The 18,896-nt window shown below is 41.1% G+C and overlaps 3 protein-coding genes across 3 annotated transcripts in view; 1 reads left to right on the top strand and 2 right to left on the bottom strand.

Moving 5' to 3' along the window:
- Nucleotides 1–948, bottom strand: part of LOC138214677 (uncharacterized) — a 35,157-nt gene extending 34,209 nt beyond the window's left edge. Inside the window, exon 1 of the mRNA XM_069176445.1 lies at nt 653–948. Coding sequence (XP_069032546.1) covers nt 653–664 — 12 coding nt within the window. The 5' untranslated portion in view covers nt 665–948. The remainder of the gene's footprint in view (nt 1–652) is intronic.
- A 962-nt stretch (nt 949–1,910) lies between these two features.
- Nucleotides 1,911–11,031, bottom strand: fkbp9 (FKBP prolyl isomerase 9). Its single transcript, XM_069176800.1, has 10 exons — nt 10,739–11,031; nt 9,676–9,821; nt 8,305–8,494; nt 8,068–8,213; nt 6,593–6,782; nt 4,769–4,914; nt 4,419–4,608; nt 3,922–4,067; nt 3,238–3,401; nt 1,911–3,121 (listed from the first exon to the last, which is right to left on the bottom strand). The coding sequence occupies exons 1-10, from the start codon at nt 10,945–10,947 to the stop codon at nt 2,942–2,944; spliced, it is 1,707 nt and encodes a 568-aa protein (XP_069032901.1). The 5' UTR covers nt 10,948–11,031; the 3' UTR covers nt 1,911–2,941.
- A 927-nt stretch (nt 11,032–11,958) lies between these two features.
- crtap (cartilage associated protein) lies at nt 11,959–18,476 on the top strand. Its single transcript, XM_069176705.1, has 7 exons — nt 11,959–12,527; nt 13,776–13,925; nt 15,436–15,607; nt 15,781–15,909; nt 16,040–16,185; nt 17,268–17,351; nt 17,866–18,476. Exons 1-7 carry the CDS (start codon nt 12,066–12,068, stop codon nt 17,911–17,913), a joined length of 1,191 nt encoding a protein of 396 aa, XP_069032806.1. The 5' UTR covers nt 11,959–12,065; the 3' UTR covers nt 17,914–18,476.
- The last annotated feature ends 420 nt before the right edge of the window (nt 18,477–18,896 follow it).

Here is an 18,896-nt window from a genome sequence, read left to right as displayed (position 1 = left end):
GGTACCCTGATGCCCCTTTCTTGGGGAAATACATGACGATCATATGGAGATAAATGAGACTCAAAAAGGTCACAAATTACATGATCTAAAAATTAAGATTTACCAATCCCAATATCAATTTGTACAAACATTTACACATTGTTAAGGGGAAAGAAGCACAGAGATTCTCCACTACTTATTTTTGTTAAGTACAAAGTGAAGTAACACGTTATAGTTTAACATCTATGCCATAAAATAAAAAATAGGCAATGTTGTTTGCAGGCTGGTGTCCACATTTCCTGGTTACAACTTCGTGAAGTGATTCAATCAGCAACACCTCCGTCCCATCCGTGGAGGAAAACAGAGCCTTCATACAAGTTAAACGTTAAACGAGTTAAGTTAAGCGAAAACAACTTCTCCTTGGGGATTAATAAAGTAACTACCTAACCTAACCAAGATGGCCAACAGTGAGCCATGGTAACTCAAAGGGAGCCAGACTTAGTTTAACTTGTTTACATATTTCTGCTGCATAACTTCTTTTTGTTAGAGCCCCCAAAACCAACTCGAGTCAGCAGCACATCAACTTTTTAAACTGTTAGATGTGCTCCTATTTCTTTTAAAAGTAGTGACAGTAATGTTGTTTTTTGATGATATGGCGCGGTAATGGACCCACCTGGCACTCCATGGTCAAACGATACTGGTGCTGTGAGTAAACTGAAACCACTTCTCCTTCGGTTGTCCCGGGCTCACCCGGTTCGGCTGCAGGGGACGGGGGACCTCTGCGTCGACATCTAGCCTGAGTCCAAACCACAATGCTTCTTTTTTTTTTTTTTTTACTTTTGTGCAGCTTCTAAGTCGGTACCAAGCGTTCCTCCGCTGAGGGGAGTTTTCAAACAAGCCCCTGAAAGACTCCGCCCCGCTGAGGTCACCCACACTGGGAGGCATCCTGCGGCGAGCTGTGCATTGAGTGGTGCTCTTTGATTAATCCTGCTGGCTTTAAATTAAAGACGGCTATTAGTTGGTCTGTCGGCAGTGAAGTGAGCAGTCCCAAAAGGAGCGGAGCTGATATGTCTCACGCTCCTCCTTCATCAACAGAGACATACTTCGTAGTATAACTTAGAACTGGTCCAGAGGGCTGCACCACGAAGCAGGACGAGTCTAACTTCAGGTTAAACTCCGGGTTTTCAGTGCGACGAAACTGGTTCACTTCCGAACCAGAGCACATCAACATGATAACTGATGCTACAGAGCTCACGTGCTTCGTGTTAGAAGAAATAGTAACTCATTGTCAGTGTGTAAATTAAGTTACTGTTATGTGTGCAAAGTTTCCACTAGTCTATGTATATAACTGTAGTTGAAAGGTCACTACTACATACACAAACCACGAATTCCTCTCTTGCAACACACATCCCCTCGGGGGAGGAGGAACTGGCTTATCTAGTTAAGCACACACATAGGTTAAAAGCAAACATACTCATATAGGGTGCACAGAGCATTGAACCCCTACGCACTCACGTTACACAACATGTGCACATGCTTATATGACTGTAATCACGTGCTGTTATGTAACCCCATACATACAATAAAAGGAGCAAAGAGGGAAGTCTGAGTTGGAGTTGGCTGATGACAGGTGAAGAGCTTACAACTCTAAGACCCTGCACGGACTTCCCTTGCTGCAAGTAAAACTCAGATATCGTGTCAAGCCTTGTGTTTGTCTGACTGTGGGTTTGATTCTTATCCTATCAGCGCTATGTTACGGTTCTAAACCTAACATTCGGAGCAGGAAGATGATTGTGGTTGAAGCCGATATGCAGCCTCGCAGGAAGCATCGAGGTCTCTTCACTCATATCCCCTGTGACTGTGGTAAATGTTGTCGGTATCAACAAAGTCGGTGCAACAAAAATATAAGATTAAAAAAAACAAACATCAAATTCAAGAACAAAAGGGCAGACATAATCTCTGCATTTATTTTAGTTCAGGCCATTTCATTGAACAAAACTTTAGGCTGACATGGTCACCATCAAGCTTTAGTTTTCTCCTGAATGAAAAAGTAATAAAAAAAAACAACAACTCACTCATGTTTCTCTCACACACACTGACACATATTGTCCTAAACTGCGACTGACATTTGGAGAAGACAAAAACAAGCGAGGGAAAAAACAGTTGACCAAAAGTTACTGACAGACCAGAAAGCCATTAAGGATTTTATGACCTTCCATTGGTATGTTGGAGGGCGACTGATGCCCTGTGTGGGTGATTTTTAACAGCAGAAACACAGAAGGCGTCACGACACGTCAAAGAAAAACAGTAGAAGGTGTTGACTTTGAATCATGGAAATAAAATCGATTCTAAATTCTAATCTAATGTTCTCACTTATCTTCACCCTAAAATGAGCGTCGACTCAACAAACGTGATTTCTTTAAATCACAGCGTATTACAGGGAGTGATGATCAACTCAGTGCACCTGGAAGACTCTTTCAGACAAACGGATATAAAAGTTTGACACACAAAAGAAATCAGTAAAAACAAAAAGAGCGTTAAATGCAGAGCTTGGAGTAAGGCCTTGGTTTGTTCTCTCACACAGGAGTGCTTTTATACCCTTCAAAATAAAAATAAGGTCACATAAAACAAGTCAAAGAACTTGATGAACAAGGAGGTAAAAAAAAGTCATTCACGGTCATCACAGTCCTCAAATTAGGTGTTTTCTTTGTAAAATAAAAGTTCTTGTTCCTAAATCTTCCCTCTTTCTTTTCAGACTCATTTGGCACTTTCTGGACAAGCTGCCCTTTAACCATCATCTCAGTCCACAAAATAAAAAATAAAATCTCTCTCAGCACCCTTTCCACTCCACATTTGCTTACTTTAAACAAACAACCCCATCTGTTGCTACCCTACCACCCGCATATTTATTAAAAGCCCTTGACACTGCCAGACACCTTGATGTGTTTCACACTCTGTCCCGTCATAGCTCGTCGTGGGCAGCAGCTTCGTCAGCTTTAAGTTTGAACTCTGCCTCTGTGATCTTTCCATCTCCGTCACGGTCCTGGTTGGAGAACATGTTGTCGATGATGCGGTACGGATCGAAGCCGGGAGCCAGGCGGCCTTTACCTTCGTTCACCTGCCGCATGATGTAGTCGGTAAACTATGGAAGCAAAGAAGAATCGGAGAAGGTAGCTTAAAGGTATACTGATAAGGGCAAAACAGGGAAAGGCTTCATTTAGGTGTTAAAAATGTCACAGTAACAGCAGGTTGTCATACCTCGGAGGGCTCCACCTGCTTGTCTTTGTCTACGTCCATCTCAGCGAAGAGGTCAGGTGACACCTCGTCATTCCAGATGAACATGTAGCCTTCAGGAAGTCCTTCCTCCATGCTGACCAGCTCGATGTCAAACACCAGCACGGCGCTCCCAGGAACTTCGTCAGCTACACACACACACACACACACACACACACACACACACACACAAACACATACTTAGCCAGAGCTGCGGTGAAGCAATTAAACTGTGATCATCACAACCACCCCTGCTGATTATTGGCCTCATTCATATTCTTGTGGTGGACATAACTGTCAGCAACGCTGGACATCTTTCTTTGAGTGTACATGTATTTGCTCCTTCTTGCAAGAATAAATGTCCGATATGTTTGATTTTGAATACAGCCTCCGAGTAATTTTTCTAACACTCACCTATGCATTTTTTTTTACTGTTGTTGATTGATTTTTGCCATGCTTATTCAATAAGAGATTGAGTTGAGAGCTGAGAGTGTGACCGTGCTACCCTTACGCACATGGTGGCGTGTGTATCGGACGGTATCAGCAAATCAGTAAGAATCACATTCTGAATTTTTACAATGAAAAAAAGATACTTGAAGATATTGCAGAACGTATCCGCTGTTATTACGGCGCCAATTAGGTTGATGTGGGGTTTCGTGTGTGACTTACTGACTCCTCTCTCGCCATAGCCCAGGTGAGGTGGAATAACAAGGTGCCTCTTCTCTCCCACACACATGTCCATCAGTCCTTCCTCCATCCCTGGGACGACCTGATTGGCCCCCAGGACGATGTTGTATGTTTTTCCATAATTATACCTGAAATAAAGTACAAACATATTAAATAACTGTGTTTTTAGACATTACCTTTAAGTCAGTACATGCATTATGTGTGCCTTATACAAAAGCAGAAAAAGAGGACTATTACAGGATTATTTATATACCACGGGGTAGACTCTCGCACATTATTCACACAGGCTACATCTGCACCTCGACTGCATTGCCAGGCAGGACATTTACACCTGCCACCTTTGTCTACAACCCAAAATATTTAGCACTTAATCAGATATGATATGATTCTACTTTAAAACTGCCTTTCCAATGCGTCTCATTACTGAGATAACTAAATTTCCCAGGGGGCCTGAAAGCGTCCGACGGAGGTTAACTCACGTGGAGTCGATGGACGTGCCGTCCATGAGAGTGGCATTGTAGTGATATTTGATGAAGTCTCCCTTTTTGCTTTGCTTCTCACACTCTTCTGGTTTGAAAGTGACAGTGACCTCGGTGCTGTCTGAAGGGTTGTGGAAGTCAATGACGTGAACGTCAAACACCAGCACGGCTGAACCAGGGATCTTAGCGCCTGAGACGTGGTGAGGAGAAGAAAAGAAAGAATTCAAACATAGACGTACTCACAGCGGGATAACATTTCTGTGATACAAATAAGGGTATCAAAGCAGTACACACACACACACACACACACACACACACACACACACACACACACACACACACACACACACCTGTGCCTTCCTCTCCATACGCAAGATGTGGGGGTATGGTGATGGTGCGTCTCTCTCCCACGCAGATTCCAATCAGGCCCTCGTCCATGCCGGCGATCACATAGCCTCGACCCACATAGGTGTCATAAGTACGATTACGAGAGTAGCTGCAGGACAGAAAATAGTAACAAAACATTGAAAATCTGGGAACTCACTGAGAATATAATAAACAGGGGTAATTACATTATAAAGTGAGTTGTCATTTAATTGAATATTCAGGAGGCCTAGGCAGTGCAGAGAAGGGCGCAAATGAATAATACTGATGGAAAGAAAAAGATTTGTCTCTTCTTCTTGTTTACATTGTGGCTCCGGGAAGGTTCTTGTCAAGCAGGCTCCGAAAAGTCTCTTGTCAAGCAGTGAAGCAGTGTGATTAATATGATTTTCCTCATGCTGATTCTTTTGGTTTTTGTTTTTTCCTTTTTATGTACATGTTATGTTATACTTTGTATAAACAGGAGGGATATGATGGAAAGGAAAGATTTGTCTCTTCCTCTTGTTTGCATTGTGGCTCCAGAAAGTCTCTCGTCAACCAGGCTCCGAAAAGTCTCTTGTTTTCTCTCTTATTTGCAAGTGATTCCTTTTTGTTTTACTTTCTGCATCTAATTGACGACTCCCCTGTGTCCTTATCTTGTGACCTGCAAATCTAATCAATATTACCATACGAAAGCAGATACAAAGGAATTAGGGGTGACTGTTAATTGTTTGTCAACTGCATAGAAGCTGCCCTACGGAGGAGTGACGGGAAGCACTGCTGGACACCTCTCTTTGAGGGTGCATGTATTTGCTCCGTCTTGCAAGAATAAATGTCTGATATGTTTGATTTTGAACCAAGCCTCTGAGTAATTTTTCTAACAAATACCTAACCACCTAAAGGACGATAGGATATTAAATTAATCTGTTTATTTTGGAGGATGCTTTTCTGTTTTGTTTTTTTTAACATGAAACTGCAGTTTAATACTATTTTAGAATAAATGAAGAACTTGACACTTCTGGCATTATCACACATTTTGTGTCCAGAGGCAGGATGTGTAACAGGAAGCAAACATTAATGCAGAGGCGTTCATATGAGTGCACAACAAGCAAGTCCTTGTATATTAGAGAAGACGCAAACCACAAAGCTATGCAGAGTGGAAACATGAAAATGACAAAATGATGTTCAGTCATCGTCGAGAACTTTTGAAGAAACTGAAGACTTCTGGCTCAGCTGCAGTTTATTTTAGCCCCGACAAATAAATTTTGATTCCAAAATTAACACTTTACCATTATCTGTAGAAAAGGGAAAAGTGAGGTGTGTGTGCGTGTTTGTATATATAAATGGCTTATGGTCTCTTAAAAGTTTATATATAACTTGATTATAGTATCCTACTCATTACTGTTACAAGATTATCTAAAACACTGTATTATATTTACACTGTCTTATATTCTTTAATTATTTCATTTTAGAAACAAAGTGATACATTAAATTAGGCCCAAAACCTGCTACACGTGTGCCAGAGGTATTATTAAACTTCTGTTGTCAGTAGCAGCACAAGTGTTAAGAAGTTTAAAGTGCATAACACCTCAGAGGATGCATTATTGAGTAATGAAAACAGGAAATATTCACTGGTGGTTTTAAGTTCTGATTCCGCTTTACTTGTCTCCAGTGCAAAGAGAGAGTCTGCCATCTTGTGGCTGTTTTGAGGAACAGCAGCTATTTACAAATGAAGTCCCATTTATGAGTCCAAAGATTTACTTTTGAGTCATTCTGTGTGATGAACATGATGAATATTGGACATAAAAACATACCTGGAGTCGAAAAATGTCCCATCGAGGAGGCTGCCGTTGTAGTGGTACCGCACAAAGTCTCCAGTGACGGTCTTCCTCGTGCAGGACTCGGGCACCTTCTGATTCGTCACTGCGATCCCGTCTCTGGGATTGTGGAGGTCTAACAGAACAACATCGAACACCAGAGAGGCCTGTCCTGGGATGTCGCTACCTGAGGGGAGGAGATGAGATGAACTACATGAGATATTTGTCTTTATTCTTTCGATAATCATGACTGGGATCCTGAACTGTGTAATAAGTGGACCTTGAGTTAAAATGCAAAACTGTTCCATAGGTCAAAAAAAACCTTTCAGTACAAATCCTGAAAACATGATGTGAATAAGAAGGTATGGCAGAAAGGAACAAAGACATATGACATTATCTATGTTGTTACTTATCAAATAGCTTCAAATTGGTTAAATGCTGTTGATACTCTTCCTCATACTGGCTGGGATTGTATTTTGCTTCTCTATTGATGAAGATTAGTTAAAATATTCATAAATATTCAAATATCTATATATACATCTATATATACACATTTTGTCTTTTGCTTGGGTTACACAAATAAGAATTAATATGTTTATTACAGAGGTTTAGAAATTCTGGTGGGCAGGTTTTGTTTCCTTGGAACAAAGTTAGACGAGCTTCTTCCAGTCTTTGAGCTATGCTAAGTTAGCCAGCTGCTGGTTGAGGCTTTATGTTGACCCACAGACATGAAAGTGATAATAATCTTCTCATCGAAATAGCTGCCAGAAAGTTATTCAGCGGTTACAACACCATGTTACAGAGTTTAAAGTGTGCCGAGGGAGTATGTAACCAAAATCTTTGCCTGTTTTCATTGCTGTTATTAGTTATGGTCTGGTGAGCAAGAAGCATATTGGATTTGAGGAATTAAACTACCGGTCAGAAAGACTTTTTGGCTGGAAACTGGAGACAAAAGCAGCAAGTAAAATGAGTCTTGCCAAGGTTTATTAGATTAGAATGAAATAAATGTTTTCAAAAGAAATGGATCGGAGTGAGGATTTGGAAAATTTAATTTAAATTCTCCCTTCACTCAAACGTATTTTCTTCTTGTTACTACAGTTGAATGCCTTAATGTGCAGAGTATGCTGCTGAAAGTGCAAAGTTTCTATGTGCTCACAAAAAAAAAAATCTGATTTTAAAAGAATCCTTTTGGAAACTCAACCTGGTCCAATTCACCTTCCACATGTATGATGTGGAAACTTGAAGCCTCCAGTGCACATAGACCGAGATTGGATTTTACAGTGAAGTATGAGACATCTGGTGTTCAGCAGTGTTGTGTTTTTGTGGAAAACCATTTCAGAAACATCTTAAACATCTCTATGTCTGCGAGGGTTTTCTGCGGGTGCTCTGGCTTACGGTTTATTGTTGTCGAGTCTAAATAAACAATAAGACTCCTGGAAACAACTAATCATAATGCAAATGTAAACACTCACCATCTCCATTCTCTCCATATCCAAGTGATGGGGGCATAGTGATGATGCGTCTCTCTCCAACACACATTCCCAGAAGGCCCTGGTCCATACCAGCGATCAGCCAGCCAATCCCGACGTAGGTGTCATAGGTCCGCATGCGGGTGTGACTACAGCAACGAGTGGACAACAGATACTACATGAATGCATGTGCATTTTTGTGTGTCAGTTTGTGTGAATGAGTTGTCATACAGAACAAACCTGGAATCAAAGAGGGTCCCGTCCAGCAGGGTGCCATTGTAGTGGTAGCGGACGTAGTCAGACACCTCCACCTTTCTGGAGCAGATGGAGGGCGTGTGGTATGTGTTCAACTGGACGCCGTCCTCTGGGTTCCACACGTCAAGCAACAGAACGTCAAAGTGGAGGATGGAGTCAGCAGGGATGATGTCGCCTGTAGAGGAGAACAACAAACACTACTTTATAACCTCCCATGTGAAATACTCCTGTTTGTGTCACACGTGCAGGAAAATACGACCTAAAATCTGTGTCAAGATCTTTAAACTGAGCAAACAATAATTATTTATCTTTTCACTGCCGATATCTTTCACCTGTTTTTGCAAACAGTTTATCTAATTGTTGGCTACTTGGTTAACTTTCTGATTTTGTTTGATTAATGCAGCAAATATCAGTTTATAGGTGAATATTGAATATCGTGATACAGTTAAATTTGTGCCAAAAAGAGTCCTATATTTCTCCTAACTCAGTTTGCTTTATTATGTAGCAAGAACATAAGATGGAGATAAAATGGAGAATCTGAAGAGGAGGGGCAGAGCAGGGTCTGTGTGGTAGCCATTAAACCTTCACTGCTGATGAGGTGGCAGTTTCTTTCTGGTGTAAATCTCTTTCCACCTGTTTGAAAACTCTTTCCGTTTCACTTCTATAAGTTCTACTTTTTTCCATTGTGATCCCTCTAAGACAGACCTGTGGTAGAGGAAAAGCCTCATCTCTTACCTGTCTGCACATGCCCCCTCTTTTCTCTCTCTCTCTCTCTCTCTCTCTCTCTCTCTCTCTCTCTCTCTCTCTCTCTCTCTCTCTCTCATTATCTAAATATTTCATGCATACTCACACAAATGAAACAATGCCTCAACATTTTCCCTTTCATTACTCCAATCAAATGCAACGATATTAACATTTTCTGAACAGTACTTAAACCTCACATCAACATGTAGAAGGTTTGCTTGCAGTTGATGCATTAACATTTGCACCGCAGCTACCAACAGTTGGAAATCTGGATCCAAAGCAGCTTACTCTGATCTGCTTCCTGGTCTGTGATGTCCCTCTGACGTCATTCAACATGGACGCCTAGGAGCAGCCCACATCCTTTTTGCTTCAACACAAAACAGTGCTCTCTTCAGAGACTATAGTTTTTATCCCTTGTGCTTCTGCCAGCTGACCAACTTCTCATGTGCTCACTCATCTGTGTATTTATAGTAACTACACTGAGGAATAAACACCAGTCTGTCCGTGGACTTTGTAGGGATACTAAATGTTTTATTCTCATTGAGTTAGTTAGTTGAGTGATGGGACAGAGGGATGTGCTCATATGGGTCTGACACATTCAAACATACACACCGTATCCTTGTTCTCCATAGGCGAGATGAGGTGGGATCTTGACGAGACTTCTCTCATTGACACACATCCCCACCAGAGCTTTGTCCATCCCCTTAATCAGCTGCTTCTTGCCAACAAACACGTTGTAGGTGCTGCCACGGTCATAACTGAAAAACAGACAAAAATACATTTCTGCTAATACTACCTGTGAGGTTGTTAATGTCTAAAAATTGATTAATTTATTTGTTGGCTTTGACTACAACTTTAGTTATACCCTAAAAGGAGCCCAGTTCCTTTGAGGCTCTGATGCAAGGGTTTTACCAGTGAAAACGTATTTTTACAAGAGACTAAAGAAACTAGTATTCATGTGACACGTGCATATTTTCAAATTATTATCATTTTATTTGCATTAGAAAGGCTCTCAAAAAAAAGTCACTCAGGCCAAACTGTGGGTGACAGATTTATATTTCTGCTTCATAACAGTTTATTAGTTCTTAAGATACATCATAAAGGCATGAGTGACCATTACAATGCAATTGCAACCCAAGGAAGAACAGAAATAATTGTAGATTGTGGTAAAGTGAATTTAATTCAAATGTAAATAATCACAAAATAAACATGCAGTGAATTTGGGACCCTTAGGTGTCTTGGGGCCTGGCCTGGGGATCACTTTGCATGTTACCACTATTCATCAAGTCAGTGGTGTTAAGGTAGGTAGGTAGGTAGGTATATACTTTATTAATCCCCGAGGGGAATTTTTTTTAAGTGGAGTCCAGGGACCTTCAGAAAGTTTAAGCATAACGCCGAGGTCCACATGATTCCGTGTGATTAATGTTTATCTGTAAAGTGTCGTTTAATGACTAAACTCTCCATCTGAGAGCTGAGATGCTATGTATAAGTCCCTATTTGGTCGTGAAAATGTTTGGGAGCTCCAGAGCTCAGTCTGCCTGCCTGCCTGCCTGCGTGGCTCAGAAGGACGAACCAATAAACGCGCACTTTTACGCATCACGCACGCTGTTGGCACCGTGCAGCCGGTCTGCACTGCACGGAGCGAATACAAATAATCCCAGTGTGCGTTACTCACCTGGAATCGAACTTCTTGCCGTCCGGAAACGTGCCAATGTAGTGATACCTGACATAGTCCCCTACTTTGACTGCGCGCACACACTGCTCCGGGACGAAAGTTTTCTCAATGAAGATGTCGTCTAACGGTACCGGAGGAGCGTTGCAAGCGGCGAACGTCACTAAAATTGACAAATACAACACCCCCTGCACGCACACGATCATTTTCATCGCCGACAAACTTTCAGACGATGGAGATAACTATGGCTCTGGCCTGTATATGTGTACGCTGACTCCCTGCTCCCTGGTACTGTGGTTTCCTTTTACTCCGACTTGGATAGAAAGTCCTGCCCCTGGTCCCACCGTAGCAATGATCACGTGTCAAGTCGGAGACAGCTCGCACCACATCCGGTTTAACTTCACACATAAACCCTCAACTGATGGCCTAAATTATATGTTTTGTTAATAAAAACGCAAATTTATATGGCTACAATATATGAACCGATGTCTGTATGATACATAAACAAATACAAACAACGCTAGAGTAACCAGCTGTGCTTCTATTTTGAAATTTCAACGTGTATTTCCTGTCTTTTTCGACTTCTTTCCTGCTGGCTTGACGTACTTTACGATTGAATGGGATAGTTTGGGCACCACGTATTGCTCTTGCGCAGTGCAGCCCTCCCTCCAAGATGTGTCAACGTGGTAACGTAAGGGTCTTCACGCAGCTGCAGACACATCCCCGCTGGTCCCATTTAAATAAGAATAATGCGCACATCTGGCTACGCATCTGAATTACACTTAAATTGCAACAACGCGCAGGACACGTAAAGTTTGCATTTTATGTTACGCATGAATACAGCTGTGGTGGTACCCAGGCCTTTGGAAGGGGGCAGACCAGGCAGGAATGTTTCTACGTGGCAGTGGGAGGGACACTCTCACCAGGGGTCTAATTAGTGGCCAGGGAGAGACAGGTTTAAACTTTAAAAAGCAGTACAATAACGCGTCTAATAAGATTAAATCACATGGTAAAATATCCTTAATCCATAGCTAGAAGGCAGTCCACATTAATCTCTCACTCAGCTGTGTTAAAGTATGAAGGTCTAACTTCTGTAGGGCTTTTCGTGGTGCTATAAAAACAGAACAACAGCAGTGATTTACTTTTGTGATTTAGTGGGAGGAGCTGCTCCAGCAGCTCGCCGAAGCGACTGATCCTGCCCTGCGCCCGGGGGAGGGGAAACTTTGTCCGGATACGTGGTGGAACTTGAGGCGGTCCTAGAGACCAACGCACGCCGACGGTCTGGGATCATCCCAGCCAGCCTCTCCACCATTTACTAGACTCCAAAAAAATGGCACCCTCCACTTCTTCAAAGGTCTTCTCTGCGTTACTACTCGCGTTTTCAATATCTGTGGTGAACTCTCAGTATGAAAAATACAGCTTCAGGAGTTTCCCCAGACAGGAGCTGATGCCTCTGGAGTCCGCTTACAAATACGCACTGGATCAGTACACCGGGGAGAAGTGGACGGAGACGGTGGAGTACATGGAGGTGTCTCTGAGACTCTACCGGCTGTTGCGGGACAGTGAGGCCTTCTGCAACCTCAACTGCAGCTCCGTCCGGCTGGACGACGAGCAGAAGTTTGCGGAGTTCCCAGAGCTGCGGGCGTTTGGAAACGTTATGAAGAGGGCGCAGTGCCTGAAGCGCTGCAAACAGGGGCTACCTGCTTTCAGACAGACCATGCCCAGCCGGGACACCATAGATGAATTTGATCGGAGAGAGCCGTACAAATACCTTCAGTATGCCTACTTCAAAGTAAGCTAAATATACGTGTAGTCCAGACCAGTACGATTTGAATCTATGGTTTACATCTCTGTTTACTTTATGATTATCCATATAAGATGATAGTTTTACTCAGTTCATCTTTCCTTGAATTGCACTCTGACGTCACTTTATAGGTGACACGGATGCACAGGGGGTCTGTTGTGTAAGAAAAAACGAGATCCTGAATTTTTACTAGTTCATGCTTGTGATGTCTTGTCCCTCCTATTCAGAAGTAAAATCCAGAACAAGAGAGAAACACATCGTACTCCTCATGACGTCTACAAGCTTAGACTCAGGATTCTGGTGTGTTGTGACAGTTAATTCAGGGTTGAAAACTCAGGGTAAAGGTTGGGTTATGGTAAATTTAAAACACGGATAACTACATAAAGAGATGCAGCAATCGAAGGGACATGTTTGAATACTGTTAATAAGACGACAAACAAAACAAATGCAGATGCAGATGCTTCCATACAGGTGAGGTTCATTCACCTGGAACGTTTTTTTTGGTCCATTAGTACACAACTACAAAATAGTATTTTTAAACTCCTTGCATACTAAATATCTGTGTTGTAATTTGTTAGCTGTAATTTCAGGGAGGCCTATTACAAAGGTATTTTGAATGATCACCTTTATCTATGATTTAAGCATTTCTATCCTGATGACCTCATCCAGTATGAAGATCCAGAGGTCACTGAATGGTTTCATTCGGATGGGAATTATCTTAATCATATGGATTCACACTCATCAGATGACATCCAATTTGACCTCTGTGGGAGATTTTTCACTGACACGTTAAACCATGGCTGGTCCTTAGCATATAGTTTAATCATAATACAATATTATTCCTCAGATAATGGCACAGCAACAATTGTTTACTGATCTGTTGAGTTAAGACATTCATATAACACAGTAAGAGGGAATTTGTGATTTGAATTGTTCTACTTAACAGTGTTAACAGATTACTGAGGTCATGAGGGCCAGACAAAAAAGGAAACACCTGATGATTGATCAATTGCTAAAAAGTAGAAGCTGAATGATTTACACAGTGAAACATTCATTTCAAATTTTCCACAATCTAGTCCCAGGTTCAGGAGTTATTTACTCACAATGTATCAGATCTCTGGTAACTACGGAGTATTTTAGGAGCTGTAGTGTAGTTTTACCACTTCTTTTCCTTAATTGACCAGCACAAAAAAAAAAAATAGCCATTCATAAACGTGTGTTTGTGTTGTGTCCCAGTCTGACAACCTGGCCAAGGCGGTGTCTGCTGCTCACACCTTTCTGCTCAAACACCCAGACGATGAGATGATGAAGAGGAACATGGCCTACTACAAGAGTCTGCCTGGAGCCGAAGAACACCTCAAAGACCTGGAGACCAAATCCTACGAGGTAAAGACACGAAACACAGTCAGAGGCTCTGTAGTTTGGATCCTTCCTGATCTCTGCAGACTTGTACACAAGGGGAGGCTGCATACATTTTAGTGATGTGTCTTTGTAAACACACACATACACAACCAGTAGTACAAGTGAGCCATTACTCGCCAGCGTTACTGCATTTCACTCTTGGGTGAACTGGGAACTTTTTCTTGCGCTTGATTCACAGCGGCCCTAAATAAATAAACTACGTAACACAAGGGGGCGCTATCGCCTGTTTCCGCTCTGTCCTGCTATTCTCTGTGGGTGGCCAGTCTGTAAAGTTACAATAATATCACAGTTATGTTAATGTGGCTCCGAACGGGCTCAAAGACAACAGGAACAGAGTCCGACCATGATACAGCCAAAGTCAAATTCTTCCCAACCAGCACTAAATGCAGGCCAGGAGCTAGGAAGTTACCATTCGAGCTAGCAGCGAGGAGCACGTTGCTGTAACGTTAACATAAAAATAAAAAAAACACCTAACAATTCAGTTTAACCCTAGAACAAACTGTAAACATCTTATTCATTATAAATAACAATGTTGTTTGGTCTTCTACAAATGTCTGGTGCTTGCTGAATTTATGCTACAATCAAAAAGTGATCAGAAAATAAAAACCTTTACAGTTTCTTATCACCAGTTGCCGGTGCTTCCTGTATGCGTTTCAAAATAAAAGCCCTCCAGTGTTTCATGTACGGCCCAGCCACGTGCCTACTCGTTTTTGGACTACTTTTGTTACTGTAACATTTGAAATGGTGTCCCCTTGATGAAACGCCTTTATTTCTGAACACCAACCCCTTTTATATAGTGTCTTATATTCAGTGTAGAAATCCTGAATGAATGGTAACGGCCAATACACAGGTTAGCATGTGAATGAGAGGAGTACTGGCTCTTATTTCTTTCCACTTCAAGCACTGCACACAACTCATCTTATAATTGGCTCTGTGGGGGTGCCAATGTGGTTGGCGGGCCAAACGGGCCTATCCCACATTACGAGCTTCCCACTGCTGATCTGGGACCTTCAGGCATCCTTGTCAGGGTTTCAGTGGCTCCAGCAAAATAAGCAGGTTGATATCATAAAGATTTAATTTCTTCTGTTGTCCTTTTACACTACAAAATACAATTAGTTGAAGTTTATTGTGTTTTGTCTCAGCAGTATTTTATTTGACCTGGATTTTAACATGCGTATATAGTGTAGATACAAACAGGAAACGCAGGGACAAAAGTCTCAAAGTATTTTTATGTTGTTCAGTATAATTGTTGCAATGACTAATAAATTTAAACTTGTCCCTTTATACATTGTCTGCAAACATTACCTTAACATGTCGTAAAAAAAAAAATTCTTTGATATCGTAAACTGTCACAGCAATAAAAAAAAAAGATTAAAGTATCACCGAACTCTATTAGACAGTGTTCCCTAATGATGTGGCTTGACCACATGATACACTATATTTAATGAGTATGCTTTCTGTCATTTTGTTCCAGACCTTGTTTGTGCGGGCAGTGAGGGCATACAATGGAGAAAACTTCCGCACGTCGGTGTCAGACATGGAGCTGGCACTGAGGGACTTCTTCAAGGTCTATGATGAGTGTCTGGCTGCATCCGAGGGCCCAAGGGACGTCAAAGACTTTAAAGACTTCTACCCGTCCATAGCCGGTCAGTTCATGTCTGTGTCATCTGTATTTATGGTTATGGAATTCCTCCTTGCTCTGCCCTTTTCTAAATGCACGAATGAATTTATTCTGTTTTTATTAGACTATTTTTTTTTTGCAAACTCTTCAGAGTTTAAGAGGAGTTTCATGTCGGACTATGATTTCTTTACTTTTCAGATCACTACATAGAAGTCCTTGAGAGGAAGGTGAGCTGTGAAAGTGACCTGACACCTGTTGTCGGAGGTTTTGTCGTTGAGAAGTTTGTGGCCACCATGTACCACTACCTACAGTTCGCCTATTACAAACGTGAGTAGCTTGCAGTTATTCATCTATGTGCACCTTCGACTGAAGCGCTCTTCTTCTCAGGTCCATTGTGTTTGTGTGTGACTTTTACGAAGAAATCCCTGGATTAAGTTGTTCCCTGTCATGTTTTCAGTGAATGACCTGAAGAACGCAGTCCCATGTGCAGCCAGCTACATGCTGTTTGACCCCAGCGATGAAGTCATGAAGAACAACGTGGCTTATTACAAGTTCCACAAGAGCCAATGGGGGCTGATAGAAGAGGACTTCTTCCCCAGATCAGTGAGTGATATAAATGATTACACACCTTATGCACTAAACTGAAGCACACACAAGAAAACACACAAGAAAAATGTTTTTAAGGTAGTTTATGTCAAAAGCAATTATTTAGTTACCATTGACTCCCAAGATAAATGCTTCTAAATCCAACTGTTCTTCTTTCTGAAGGAGCGTTTTTTGTGTTACTTTTTTTCATTTCTTAAAGTACTGTAAAATAATATTTTGACATTTTGGGAAAAATTGTATGGGCAGACATATGTGTTACTTTATAACAGAATCATTTATATTTGATTTTAAATTGCTTAATTTGAATAATTGCATTAAAATGAATTTGAACATAAGTTACATTTGTACAATTAACTTGAATATTTGCATTAAAAAAAAAAAAGTCTGAAGAGCATGATTTCAAATTGAATGTATTATTCTTAACCTGAATTTCAGTTTTTCAATGAAATTATTCAAATTAAATAGTACAAATTCAAATTATATGATTCAAATTAATATTTTAATGCAATTATTCAAGTTTAGCCATTCAAATATAAAAGATTAAAATTCAGTTACTGGTGACTCATATTTCTGCCCATAACTTTCCTTGAGTTAGATGAGAAGATCACAAGAGAATAACACACTCATGTCAGTGCAGCAAATGTGAATCTACAGCCAGCAGCTGGTTTCGCTGAACATAGGTATCTGCACCAAATAAACGCTCAACTGATTACATCTGTTCATTTTGTCCCCCTAAGATAGACCCAGGCCAGACTCTTTTCTCCTGTTTCCAGTTGTTATTTTAAGGTAAACTGAGATGAATCTGCTGCTGGTTGCAGTTTTACATTTAGTGGGCCGATACGAGAGTGCTATCTGTTGTTTTATGTAACTTCCTTCCAAAAGATAAATATTTGTTTTTCCAAAAATGTGCAACTGTTTCTTTAAAATATTTTTCTCATTGCTCTACCTCAAGCACATATATAAGCTTCCAGAAAACTTTCAGGTTTACTACATTTCAGACAGATTTAGCACTGATTTTGTCTTTGATTCACTGCAACACGTAATGATGTTGAACTGTCCTGTGTGTGTGTTTTCTCCAGGAGGCAGTGCGGTACTACAATCAGACCACCATGCAGCTACAGATGTTGGAGTTCTCCAAACAGCACTTGGCGAGTGATGACGAGGTGTGTGCATCACGGATTTGACATCTTTGGTCAAGTGAAGGGAACACAAGAAACAGCCTACCGTTAAAAATAGACCTGCATGACTCCCATGAAATGGGTTACCGCTTGGATTGGGCAGTTTGCGTCTCTCGCTGGCTCTGTCCCTGTATAATTTATGGAAAAATCCTGGATTCTTCATTCTGGTCACATGATGCCCTGCGGTACAATGTACCCTGTGTTTATCAGGCTGCAGTATCACAGACAGACATGAGGTGGCAGTATGACATAGCATTTCTTTTAAGTTATTACAAAGCAGCTCAAGGAGTGTGGCCATCAGGGCTACCATAAACCAGGATTACATGCTGTACGTGGTGAATACCTTTCAGTTCCCGACTGTAAGCTCTTTCGTAATGCACAACATGAGAAATGACAGACTGAACTGTGAGTCGGAGGATTTATGGTTATCAACTCTCAGACAAAACAGACCCTCTTGAGTTGCCTCTGCTTCATTCTCTTTTCATATGTGTGTCCACAGGGGGAGGTGGTGCAGTTTATAGATGAGTTCCTGGACAAGGATGAATAGCCCACGTTGGAAACTCTGCCGAAACACTGAAAAACAAACACATACAAGAAAACACTCCCCCAGAGGTTGTATTTATTGGGTGTTCAAGAGTCTCTGATTGATCACTTTGTTTTTACCTGCAGCTCCATGTCCCGAATATTTTTTTACATTTCCTGTTTTGTGCACTAGATATCCAGTTCAGTGGTGGGGACTTACAGCACAGTGGCTAAATGATTTAAAGACAATAATAACGAAGAGAGAAGTATTTTTACTCACTGTTTTATGAATTTATTCCTCCACTGTGAATCATCTGTTATTGTTTAGAAGTTTTTGACAATAAAATAACTTTCCAAAAATCAGATCAAGAAATCTTTATAGTGTGCAACACCTTGCAGTTCTTAGCTGCAACTTCATTTGAACTATATATCTCGCTTAACAAATATATTAATTGTTTTTGCCATGAAAAGAAAACTGAAATATCCCACCAACAATTCAGGACCAAAAGTTATTTCTTTATCAAATGTGACAAAAACAAACAGTAAATCATCACAATTTTGAAGCTGGAGTTACTATTTTAGCATCTGACTAAATTTAAGGATTAATTAATCAGGTAAACCTCTGTTTCAGTCCACTGATTTTTGACTGGAGACATCCAGAGAAAACACCGAGTTGTTTAATAATGTTTGAACATCGAGTCTCTGTGCAGTTTGTCACACAGAGGTGTTAAAAACCCACCGGGGAACATTCCCTCTGGATTACCGTGCGTCTCCGACTCGGTGCTCACCTCCTCTCCTACCTCAATTTACCTGTTGCTTTTATTACTTTTCCTCACCCTCGTCTATACTCCATCTATACACTTCCTCTGTCTTCTTCTTTTGGTCAGTGAAGAAAAAGGTGGCTTTTGTTGAATGTTTTCCTGCCAGGCGGATTGTCAGGAGTCAAGGTCAGAGGGCAAAGTCACACCTTAAGATGTGATTAGTCAGCCACTTACACAATGACTGGTA

This window comes from Embiotoca jacksoni, unplaced genomic scaffold (genome assembly GCF_022577435.1).
Source record: "Embiotoca jacksoni isolate LCO1_2020_lvr unplaced genomic scaffold, fEmbJac1.0.p SCAF_7, whole genome shotgun sequence".
NCBI classification, from domain to species: domain Eukaryota; kingdom Metazoa; phylum Chordata; class Actinopteri; family Embiotocidae; genus Embiotoca; species Embiotoca jacksoni.
The sequence above is the reverse complement of the archived record's forward strand: the minus strand, read 5'-3'. Positions and strand labels throughout refer to the sequence as shown.